At 41.8% G+C, this 11,854-nt stretch overlaps 1 protein-coding gene across 1 annotated transcript; it reads left to right on the plus strand.

Moving 5' to 3' along the window:
- Positions 1–6,147: 6,147 nt before the first annotated feature.
- On the plus strand, positions 6,148–8,077 carry LOC119005685 (potassium voltage-gated channel subfamily G member 2-like). Its single transcript, XM_037073545.1, has 2 exons — positions 6,148–6,879; positions 7,202–8,077. The coding sequence occupies exons 1-2, from the start codon at positions 6,148–6,150 to the stop codon at positions 8,075–8,077; spliced, it is 1,608 nt and encodes a 535-aa protein (XP_036929440.1).
- Positions 8,078–11,854: the final 3,777 nt, after the last annotated feature.

An 11,854-nucleotide genomic window follows, 5' to 3' on the forward strand; every position in this document is an offset into this window, starting at 1 on the left:
AAAGAAAAATGCATCATTTTGTTTAGATTATGCATATCTGGTCTTATCTATTCAGTACTGCCACACTGCTGTGTCAGCTGGACTCTGTTTTGTGTACTGAGCAGCAGCAAAACAGATCTTTGCACCTGGAGGGATAGCTGCAGAGAACACCTTATGACAGCACACTATGAATGCCAAACTGTTTGTGCCATATTTACCCAAAGGCATGTTCCGCTGACTGGATATAAAAGCTGTTAAATGTATTTTTTTTCCAGCCAAACTCCCAAATGTCCATCCAGCCACATGATGTTGAGATTGAAGTGATGACATCAGGTTAGGCTAGAAGCTGGACTAAAGATACTTTTCTTCAAACACACAGGCAGTAGGGAGTGGTCCTCCTCACTTTCTGCCATATTGTTTTTGACTACCCATTGTTGTAGTAGAGTTATTTCGAGTCCAGTCTTAATCTGTTGTATGTTAAAGGTCCTTGATATTGAACTCTTGTCTCTCCTTGACCCTCCAAGTGTTGATGCTACTACTAGAACCAGCCTTGTGCACCTCTGCCACCTGCCTCACTTGTCCTGGATCACCTGGATCCAAGCCACCAGCACCTCTTTACCCTTGCCCACCGACCCTTCTGCTGCTTCCCCTGGCTTCCCTCCCCATGGAGCCTCGCCACTAACCCAGCCTGAGCCAACTACTATTCTCCTGTACTCTTAATAATAATTATTAATAAATTCCCTTTAAAAATTCCCAGTCGTGACTGTCTGGTTTGGGGTTCTGTGAAAATACCATATCATCACAGAACAATCTGGTCAAAGATGGACCCAGCAGACTCTGACAGCTTAAAGCATGTGCTGAGTGCACACGGTTTACTCGTCAGCAGACATGACCAGATTTTCCGGGAGGTTGTGGAGTCCCTTCACAGACTCAACACCAACGTCACCCAACGAGGAGCTACAGGATGAGAAAAATATAACAAGAGATATCAAAGATAGTCCTTAGAAGAATTAATCTCCTCAGCCATTTGTAATAATCCAGGTCATCCCGGTCATGGTAATTGTAAGTTCTGTATCGTAGATATCTGGACTTGTTTCAGTTTCTTGGAGACGTTTCACCTCTCATTCAAAAGACTTCTTCAGTTCTAACTAACTGACTCCCCTATGACTGCCAAAAAAGACAAAAAAGTTGCCCCTGCATCGATGGCTGTGGATTAAATGACATTGCCACCAAGGACAAATATCGACTTCCACTCATTGACCCATCTTTCGAGCCCTTCTGACATGCAAAGTATTTCATCAAACCGAATCTCCATAACGTTTATCATTTCATCAGGATTAAAGAGGGAAATGAATGAAACACTCAGGGCCATTCTCTCTCAACCCCGCCACTAAAAAATCCCATCCCTTTGCCTTCTTCTCCCAACGACTGTTCTATCCTGAACAGAACTATGACAAAGGCAACCTGGAGTTGCTGTCTGTCAACTTCAGGAATGGAGACACTGGCTCGAGGGGAAGGAAGTTCAGCTTAACATTTGGACCAACCACAAGAACCTTTCCTATCTACAGCCCCGCCAAACAACTCAACTCCAAGCAAGCCTGCTGGTCCCCATTCACAAGAGGTTCAAATTCACTCTATCCTATCATCCCTGATCTGAAGCACTCTCTCGTCCCTACTCCCCAGATTCTGCCCACTACCCAGTGACCATCTTCTCTCCCCTCTGCATTGTCGGTGCAGCTACCTGGCAGATGGAATCTATAGTCAGAGAAGCCCAGCGCTCCTAACCTGACCAAGAGCAAGAGCAGTTTGTAAAATAAGAATTTATGTTCAGAGAAAAGTAAAACTGAAACTGATCCCTTTGTATCAATCCAATTGATGCTTAGATCTGTCTTCAAAAGGGGCACTGTGGTATGGCTGATCACAAATGGCTGTGGCACTCCTGTTCTACCGGGAGCAGCACATTGTTGCAAATCAAATTAGGGCCACTGGGTGGAGCCACAGACAGTTGATTTTTACACAGCTGACCTGTATCTTATTCTACTGTCAGATCATGAAGACAGTTTTAGTAAATATAACCAAAAAAGAATCACAGATTACAGCTTTAATACTGTAAGGTTCAAGTTTAAGCAGTGTCAGCCTGAGCCTTCATGTTATCATGGCTTTCATGATGATTTTCATACAACTGCGAGAGAATTACATTAGCGGACATTGGCGTAGTGTATGCGCAACATTAGTCAATGTGTGTGCTGCTGAACGTGATGTACATGGCTTCCATGTTAATTTGTAAAAAATGAAAAAAAAAGTCCGCCACATCACCAATTTCCTCTTGTTTTGCTAACAAGAAGGTGAGCACAGAGAGGAGTGGAGAAACTGCAGATGCCTTGCAGCATGCAGCAGAGTCCTGAGGGTCCATGCACTCCTGACTGCACTCTGTCTTATCAACTGGTGTTCCATCCTGAGTGTAACCCCTGTCCAGCTCTCCAATAAATGATCTGTGCACTTAGTAGGGTGGTAGGTTGAATTTAATGGGCTTTTGGTAAACCCTACAGGATTGTTTCAATTTGTTGGGCTAGAGTAACCTTTAAGAGCCTTTAAGATGTTTTGCACATTTATCGCATACTTTTTACTTCATTGTGAAATCTCAGCCTTTACCCTACTTCAGCTGGTATATAACTTTTGTGTGATTAGTCGCTTCATTCAGTTTTGTAACTGTTTCTTATTTGTATAATTTATTTATATTTTTAAACCATTTGTTACAATTAGAAATAATGTCATTTTACTTGCTGATTTTATATGGTCAGTGATTAGAGATCTCAGCTATTTGACACTGAAGATAACCATGCCCAGCATTGAGTATCGAGGTTTCTGCCTGTGAAAAGGGAGTTTTTTCTCACCCGATGCTTGGTCATTGGGGAAATGTTGGGGGGTAGCATGGTCTAGACTTGCTTTTGGAAAGTGTCGTGGGATGACCTTTGTTGTGAACTGGCACTATAACAATAACAAAAGAAAGAAAGAAAGAAAGAAAGAAAGAAGGACGGACGGACGGACGGACTGATTGATTGGTTGATTGATTGATTGATATTAATCCTGTGGGGACTTTATTTGTGTTCATGCATGTCCTTGATAATGTAGGTGCAGAATATTATTTCATAGTTTGGTTGGTTGAATCTGCCTTTACCATACAGTCCTGTATTTGTGTAGTATGTACACTGTGCTTCGGGGTTTAGCTCAGGACAATACAAGTGGTTTGGGATGATTATAATATGCTGAGAGCATAACCAATTTCAACCACTCTTGTATCTCTTGTATAACTGTAATCAGTGTCTGTATATTTTTCAGTAGTCCCATTGTTAGTTTGATTTGTTTGAGAGATTCATTGTTTGATTGATGATGGGTCAAATCAGAGTTGTTAAGTTTGCCTTGGACAGTGGCAGCAACATAGAATTGTGCCAAATTATGCCACTTGGTGGAGCCATTGCTTTATGTATTCAGGACTATAGGAAATACAAAGTTGACTTAACCACTCTGACTGATGATGGCTGCCTTTGTAAATGTACAAGCCAACGGGGGAGGCACAGACGATCACTGGGAGGGTGAGCTGGAGACAGAGGTGAAAGAAATTCTAACATATACACACACTGTGTCACAGCAGCCAAATGACAGTAATATTACAATGAACAATAATAGTAAAAAAAAATAAACAATATAAGAAAAAGGTAACAAGTAGAATAGACTTGTTTATACATAATATTGTACAATATGAACAATGTAACTGTAAACAGTATGGCAGTGTATTACTGTTAATAGATAATAAATATGGGTATGAAAAATTATCCAGTTAGTGTGAACCAAAATGAGAAATGGGTTATGTGTTGAGTTTGTATTGCACAGCGCACAAGTGATCTACTGGGAGCAGTGCTGGTTGTAGAATAGAGTCCTGCATGTCCCATCCCTAATGAGGCTGACAGTATCAGAGTTGTCAGATAATATTTGTAAGTGGTGATGGAGTGATTGGTGGGAGAATTCTGCAGTGTACAAGGTGAACAGGAACAGTAAACAAGAGAGAGCTGCTTATAGGGTCCCCAGACACATCAAACAACAGCGAAAAAAGCAGAAATAATACCAGAGCGAACAAAGCAACTCTGTTCTCCATACTGCCTGGAGAGACAGCTCAAAAAAGAACTAATTAAAACAGTTTAAAAGTACAGAAAGACATATAAAAAGAGGAAAAAGCTCAAAGGTGAGTGAGAGCTTCTGTAACAGGCTGCCACTCACATGGCTCCATCCGTTTCTTTTTATTTATTTTTTTATTTTTTTTATATTAGTATTATTGATTTAGGGAGGCGTCACTAGTAGAGAGCAAGATCTGTTAACTGTGTTTATACAAAATCATTGCCGGGGGCAATGTATTACTCACTGGGTACTGGTAGGTACATGTCCTTAACCTCGCTACCCAATGCTACATCCATAAATAAATGTGCTCATTAGGTCTATTTTAGTTCCTGAAAATGTTATAAACTAAACTTTTGGAGAACAAAACATCCAGGACAGCTCTGCTGAATAAATCACTTGAGTTGGACACACCCTTACTATGACAAGGTTTAAGGCACAGACAAAGATGTTTTGTCTCATTGTCCTTTCAGATGATGTGGAGCAAGAATGCAAACTTTTTTCAGTGCACAGGTGCTTTTTGGGAGCATGGAGGACAGGACAAATAGAACCAAATGGGCATTTGGTGATGTGTTTTGGATACTTTGAATTCTTCTCTATCAGAGTATCTAATGTAGTTTTATCATGAACAACTTAGTACAACCATACACGATACCTTTTCACTTTTTCATTTATAATTCCATAATCTGTCTACTGTTGGCATAACGTCTATATTATATACTCTGTTACATTTGTCTTTGGCTCTTTATCCTCTTAATATTAATGTCATTAATCCCTCCCACAGTGGATAAGTTAGTCTTTTGACATTGTCTGTTGGGCTTTTGATGCATTAAAGCCAAAAGCTTAGTGTGATAAAGTTAATGGATGATGTTCCAGCCCAGTGATGATGTTTAGGCTGACTGCAGGGTCATCCATTAGTCACCCAAGCCCTGGAATTAAGAGAGAAAGACAGGAAAGGATGGGTGGACATATCATGTGAGAGAGTTTGGTTTTGTTTCACTTCAGAATTTAGAGCAGGTATGTTGACACTTTTGATTGCTGTTACTGCACATCACATCCACTCACATCCACTGTAAATGACAACAGAAAGATTCGGAATCCTCTGAACATCATCTTGAATGGATTTGTATACGCTAACAACAATTTAAGGTGAGTTATAGAGCTTTTAAGAGTACAGTAGTACACATGTTTACATGAATGATACTGTAAGAGGTCTTTGTTTTGGTTTTTTTGCCAAAAAGTAAAAAGACGTGTTCCTCGCAAACAATAAATAGTTGTTAGATGAATTATTAGTTTTGATCTTCATTGATCAAGGAGTCTGAGGAACTTCAGATAGTCAGGGTGTTATAAATGAAAGGATTTACTGAAACTTATTTACACTAACCAACAAAAAAATCCAATTAAAGTGCAACTTAGAGCTGCATTCAGTAATTTTTGTTCACTCTTGACCAGTGGATCGAGCTGAAATCCCAACCTTTGACATATTATGGAGATAGATTTGTCTGACTTATTTGTGTGTTCGTGTTTGTGTGTGTTTCTATGTGTTATCTGTAAATATAGAACTTTAAAACATACATTATAAATGTATTATTATATTTTTATATATTATATTATTATATATTTAGAAATGTTATTTTTTGGTAAACTCATCCAGCAACTCAACTGCATATCCTGCTGAGAGGAGACCAACCACCACCCGTGGGTGACAACTTAAACATACACAAACTGTGTTTTGAAAATCCTTTTTTTTAATTATTATAACAGAAATTTCTTTGCTCGCAACATAAAACAATAGTTGTTTGGCTTTTTGAATGCATGGAAATGTGTAAAATAAGTTAATTTGCAGTAGTCAGCAAAATGTGTTAAAAATGTAAGATATACATCTAGATACTTGTATGAATTATCAATATATCCCATAATTACAGGTTTTTCTCAAATCTCCACCAGGGTACAGTACTGTAACAACAGCACAAGCCTGCCAAACACCGTCCTCCCACAATGGCCATCATTGGTGCTGGCTTTGATGACCAATCCTTTAGTAGTGATGATAGTTACAGCCATGTCTTCATGGACTCAGAGGCTGCCGCAGTCAAAGGCCAGTATTTTCAGCGTGCTCAGCTGCTCCGTGGGCCAGAGGCATCTCGCCGGTACTTTGATCCCTCCCAACAGGCCCTCATCAATATAGGGGGCATCCGGTACTCCTTCCCCTGGGGCACCCTGGAGGATGTACCCCAGAGCCGCCTGGGTCGTCTGCACTCCTGCTCCACACTGAGAGAGATAGCAGAGTTTTGTGATGACTATGATGAGATGCTACAAGAATTCTTCTTTGACCGTGACCCTTTAGCTTTTCAGGCCATCCACAGCTTCCTAGCAAAAGGGAAGTTGCGTCTGCTGCAGGGGGTCTGCAATGTGGCCCTGCACGGGGAGCTGCTGTACTGGGGCATCGATATAGGACAGATGGAGCCCTGCTGCCGCCATCACATGATGTCCTGTGTAGACGAGGTGGCCAAGCACCAGCAGAAGGAGGACGAGTGGCGGGAGAGACGGAGGGCGCTCCGGGCTTCTCTGAGAGAGGGAAGCCTGTTCCACAAGCTGGGGGAAGCAGTGGAGAACCCTCACTCAGGTTTAGCAGGGAAAGTGTTTGCCTTCCTGTCTGTCATCATGGTGATGGTCACTGTGGTCAGCCTGTGCATTGGCACCATGCCAGACCAACAAGAGGAGGAAGCCATGGTATGTAAGAAGCAAAGCAACGCTTTGCACTAGGGACATCATCAGCTAACCATTTATCTTAATCTACTAAGAATGTTTTTGACGTTTACATTAGTCTAAAGGTTAATTTGCATACAGACACACTGTTTGCTAAGTGTTTTGCTAGAGCAGTCTGAGGTTAAATAGTGAAGTGTGCTAAAAGAAAGTGTGGAAGAAATGTTTACAGTATTCTAAGTTCAGTACATTGCACAATAAACGTTGTAGAAGGCACAGTTTGATACAAGGGTGGAGGAGCAAAAGGCGGAGGAGTAAAATTGACCTTTGTCTTTTCTGGTCTCCGCAGGGTACATGCTCCCAAAGGTGCCGCAGAATGTTTGTGGTGGAGTCTGTTTGTGTGAGTTGGTTCAGCATAGAGTTTCTGGTGCGATTTTTCCACGCAAGGAGCAAGCTGGAGTTTGTCCGCAGCCCTCTGAACATCATCGATGCTGCTGCTATCTTGCCCTACTATGTCTCACTGTTTCTGGAGCTCGGGGATGAGACTGTACAGGATATTGTGGCAGAAGCGGGAAAGAGCACCCTGGATAAACTTGGTCTGATCCTGCGTGTGATGAGGGCCCTGCGGATCCTGTATCTTATGAGACTGGCCCGCCACTCTATAGGTCTGAAGACCTTAGGGCTAACTATCCAGCGCAGTGTGACAGACTTCAGCATGCTGATGCTCTTTATGTGTGTCGCAGTGACTCTCTTTTCCCCATTGGTACATCTAGCTGAGAGTGAGCTGGCTCCAAACGCTGCCAGAACACCTCAGCTCAGCTTCAGCAGCATCCCGGCGTCATACTGGTGGTCCATCATCTCTGTCACCACAGTGGGGTATGGTGACATGGTGCCCCACAGCATCCCCGGTCAACTGGTGGCACTAATCAGCATCTTAGCAGGGATCCTCATTCTGTCTTTCCCTTCTACATCTATCTTCCACACGTTCCATCGCACCTACATTGAGCTGACGGACGAGCATTGCAGGTTATGGAAAGAGGAGAGAGGGGCCGAGCTCGCCACTGAGGCTGAAGAAAGCATGAAAGAAAGAGAAACCTGGCCTGATAACTGGCCAGAAACTGATCTTTTACCAGGTCTAGATGATCCTTCTTATCTTTTCATGAAAGACATTACAGTGCTGGCTCGGAGCAAGAGCGATCAACCTCTGTTGACTCCTGTTACTTAATGAGTCTGAAGAAATACATAATGTAGGCAATCAAATGACACCCAACCTCACTTTTCACTCTTGCAATATATGTGTGGGAGGAAATTTCTTCAATACTGTAGATAGTCTTCCAGAAGACTTTTAAATGATTGAGAGGGTGTAGACACTAACTAGAAAATGTATTTCCCTAAACAATGCTGCTTGAATGCTGACTGCATATATATATATATATATATATATATATATATATATATATATATATATATATATATATATATATATATATATATATATATATATATATATATATATATAAGTTGGCCGATATAATCAATTCTATTACAGAAGAAGGTAAGCTTTTTTAAGTGTCAACAACACACCAGTACCTACTACAATCAATAAGTCTCACACATCAAATTCAACACTGCAGAAGATTATGCAACTGATTCACTGCAAACCAAAAATATCACAACACACTTTAAGCCTGCACTGACTAAACTACTGGGATTGGACTGGTGTAAAGTTGGTTTTGGTTGGGGGAAAAAAGAGATAGCAACAAACAAAAAGAAAGAAAAGAAAACTAGTCTGCCCCAAGGGCAATACCTGGATCTTGTTGGCCACTTCCAGCACTCTTGCCAGAAGAGAGCAGGTACAGAAAAAGAGGCAAACAAAACAAAATCCACACATGAAAACAGTCCTATGGCAACAGCAGCTAATGGACCTGATGGAATGAAGGGGACACCTGCCTCACGTCACCGGCTCAAACCACACATCTCAACCTGTGTACTTGCCTACCACAGGTAGACCTATGTACTATAGACCCCACTAGGTGGAGCACCTCCCCTTTTCTTGCTGAGTGCCACCTGCCACAGCACACTGACCTAATGTGATATGATTTGAAAAGATCTATGAATCCTCTAAAGAAAACTGACTTACCCTGCGCACTCTAGCTTTAAGTAATTGAATTCATGAAACCCCTATTAAAGAACAGATATGAACAATGCCATGTCCACCTGCCAAATTCATAAGGCACTTGCAGCCTGCAGACTCAAATGGCAGGGGTCAAATATCAATTCCTGCCTTTCCCCATGGATATGGAGGACAAAATATGACTTCATTACTAAATACATAAATGAATGTCTACGTGAATAAATGAGAACTACCATGAGACATTTGAAAGATCCACAAAGCCAGATTTCATTTGACCACTCCAAAGGAACCTGAAACTTGAGCCTGTAAGTTCCTCACTTTAAAACTGGTGTACTCACCTTAAAAAGGCAGTTGGTCAGCGAGTACACGTTTTAAATTAACAGGAGGACACCAGGAAAACACGTTAAAAAAAACCCACAAAGACATCATCATCATGACATGTACCGTTTCACCTCTTTAGGAGCAGCAGTGCCGGCTCTCTGTGTGAATTACACAGTGGATCGTCTTCACGCCGGAGCTGCTTGGCTCTGTGTGAATAAAACCCTAGCTACAGAGAATTCACAAACTGCTGCTGCTGCCATAATGCGGCGATTCTGTGTGAAAAGGACGGCTGTTAAACATGTTTTGGTCTCATCCCTTCATAGTGGTAAGAGAGATGGGGGGAGGATGATCATTGACTGCCCCATTAACAGATGCTAAATGAAAAAAATGTTTCCCAGCATCCCCTTATCATAACACAGGGGGATGATGTAGCTACACGGAATATTATTGAGCCAAATCTAGTAGAAGTGAGACATGCATCAGCATGTCCCAGATGTGCACTCTTGCCCTTCTTTTTGTTGGCTCTTACAGAAATCTCCAGCACCGTTCTGCTTTGTGTCCTGCTCACCTGCCCTCCTGAGTTCCTCCACGCTGGCTCCAGTCAACTGCCTGCCTGCCTGCCTGCCTGCCATCCACATTACCCTCCAGCACTGTTTGTTGAATAAATCATTTGCTCACTACTTCCTGCCTCCATTATGTGCATTTGGGTCCTAGAAATACAATCTGCACGGTAACAAGTAACCTCTCAAAGGTGTTGGCCCCTCCAAGCATGCACAACACAGGGGCTGCAGAGAAGCGAGCCTGCGTCCCTGCGTCTGAACCTGATAAAGTGAATAATGTTTTAAGAAACGTAGATGATTACCATGTGTTGATGTACTGTATTAATCTGTGTTTGCTTAAGAATCCAAATATAGGCAGTGTTCTGGGTGTTGGAAATAATTACATGACATGATCAGTAATTTCCAACTTGCCAGGAATGATGTGTATTCTCTTTGTTTTAAAAGATTTAGGAGTAGTGTTGTGTGACCCTCGACATTTGTCTAAGAGCAGAACCGGAAACATGAAGCCGATAAGGGTTTTCTATGTCATCTGAGGTTTATGTAATGTTCTGTCCAGATGGAGTAGTTACTGCAAGAGGTCTTTTTTTGCATCTCTCTTCATATTGGAAGTGGGATTTTTGGCTTCATGTCAGGAGGCCTGTATGTCTCGGGACCTCTGCCCATTATTCCTTCAATAGTCTTAGTGTTGCATGGGCTCTGTTTAATTGCATTTCCTCTTCCAAAGATTAAGCTGGGTTCGGGGGCAGAACTCCTGGGACATACTGTTAGATTACATGGGTAATACTTGTCTTAATGTTTTTGAAATACACCACAATTTCTGTATGCTGAACTGTGTGAAGATGTTAAGATGTCATTGATTTTGTATTTAATGGGAATGTAAGTGTGTGCGGTTATTCCTGCCAAGCCTTCCCTAACCTAATTTTAAATTTGGTGAGATTAGTGTCGATCTGTGGGAGAAAAATATGATTCTCTGAGTTTTTATCTCATAGTCTCTGCAACCTAGTTATTCAAAGCTACTGCATATATGTCTACAAAGAAGATGTCTGACAAGTCAAGCCAAGGCAAAGCTGACTGCCATCTATCTTTGTTAGCAGACTGAACGGGTCAGACAAGAGGCAACAGAGTGGTTGGATAAAGGCAGTTGGCAGTTGGTTTGAGTCTGGGCAGTGTGTGGGGGCCTTAAGTGTCATTGACCTATTTTCCTCCAACCCATCCACTCTGGCTAGAGGTGAGAAACTCTGCATTCACCCACCTTGCTATATTGTTAAACAGATTTATGGGATGGATGCTCCCTTAAGCTGAGCATTTGGGAAGATGGGATTAATGTGATATACATCTGTACAGACAGAAGTCCTGTTTTTGTAGTTCCTCCTTGATCAAATTTGTATAAACTACTTCAACCTAAGTCACCGGTGTCTCTGAGTCTTCTTCATCTCTCCTGAATGGTCAAGCGAGCCGAAATTCCACAACCAGTCGATACGTTAAATTCCAGAGGATCTGTGTCTTTTATTGGAGGGATTTACAGGTAGTAGATTACAAAGTAGATTTCTCAGTGGATGTCTGAGTGTAAGGAACGGCAAACAGATCCAACTTGGTCCACACACATTCCTCAGACTAGTTCAAATGAGAGTCATGATCCTCTTCCTAGAATTCTGTCTTTAGACAAAGCCCCGGAGCGTCTGATCAGAGCTCTGCAAGTCTTGGTGGCTGATTTTTTTGATGGCTTTGTGCTTTTTAGCAACTGTTTTATGTTTTTAGATACAGTTTGGCTACGCCTACGTCTGGAAGGAGGTCTTTTCAAAGGTGTTCCTGCAGGCGGTAAGGACACTCCTTTTATCACACATCGTTAATATCGTTTTCAGGGAGCCACGGGTTAAATTTCTCAGGCCATCCCAGCCATTGAGCAAGGGCCATGTTTTTATGACCTTTTTTTTGTTTCTGGACACTATTTCTTCTATTTTAAAAGCTTTGCTTTTAACAAAAATCA

This window comes from Acanthopagrus latus, chromosome 17 (assembly GCF_904848185.1).
Source record: "Acanthopagrus latus isolate v.2019 chromosome 17, fAcaLat1.1, whole genome shotgun sequence".
NCBI lineage: Eukaryota > Metazoa > Chordata > Actinopteri > Spariformes > Sparidae > Acanthopagrus > Acanthopagrus latus.

Bases quoted from the DNA above. Each gene is read 5' to 3' on its own strand.
- LOC119005685 (XM_037073545.1), top strand. From the start codon at position 6,148: ATGGCCATCATTGGTGCTGGCTTTGATGACCAATCCTTTAGTAGTGAT. The intron at 6,880-7,201 runs GTATGTAAGAAG...TGGTCTCCGCAG, and splicing joins AACAAGAGGAGGAAGCCATG to GGTACATGCTCCCAAAGGTG.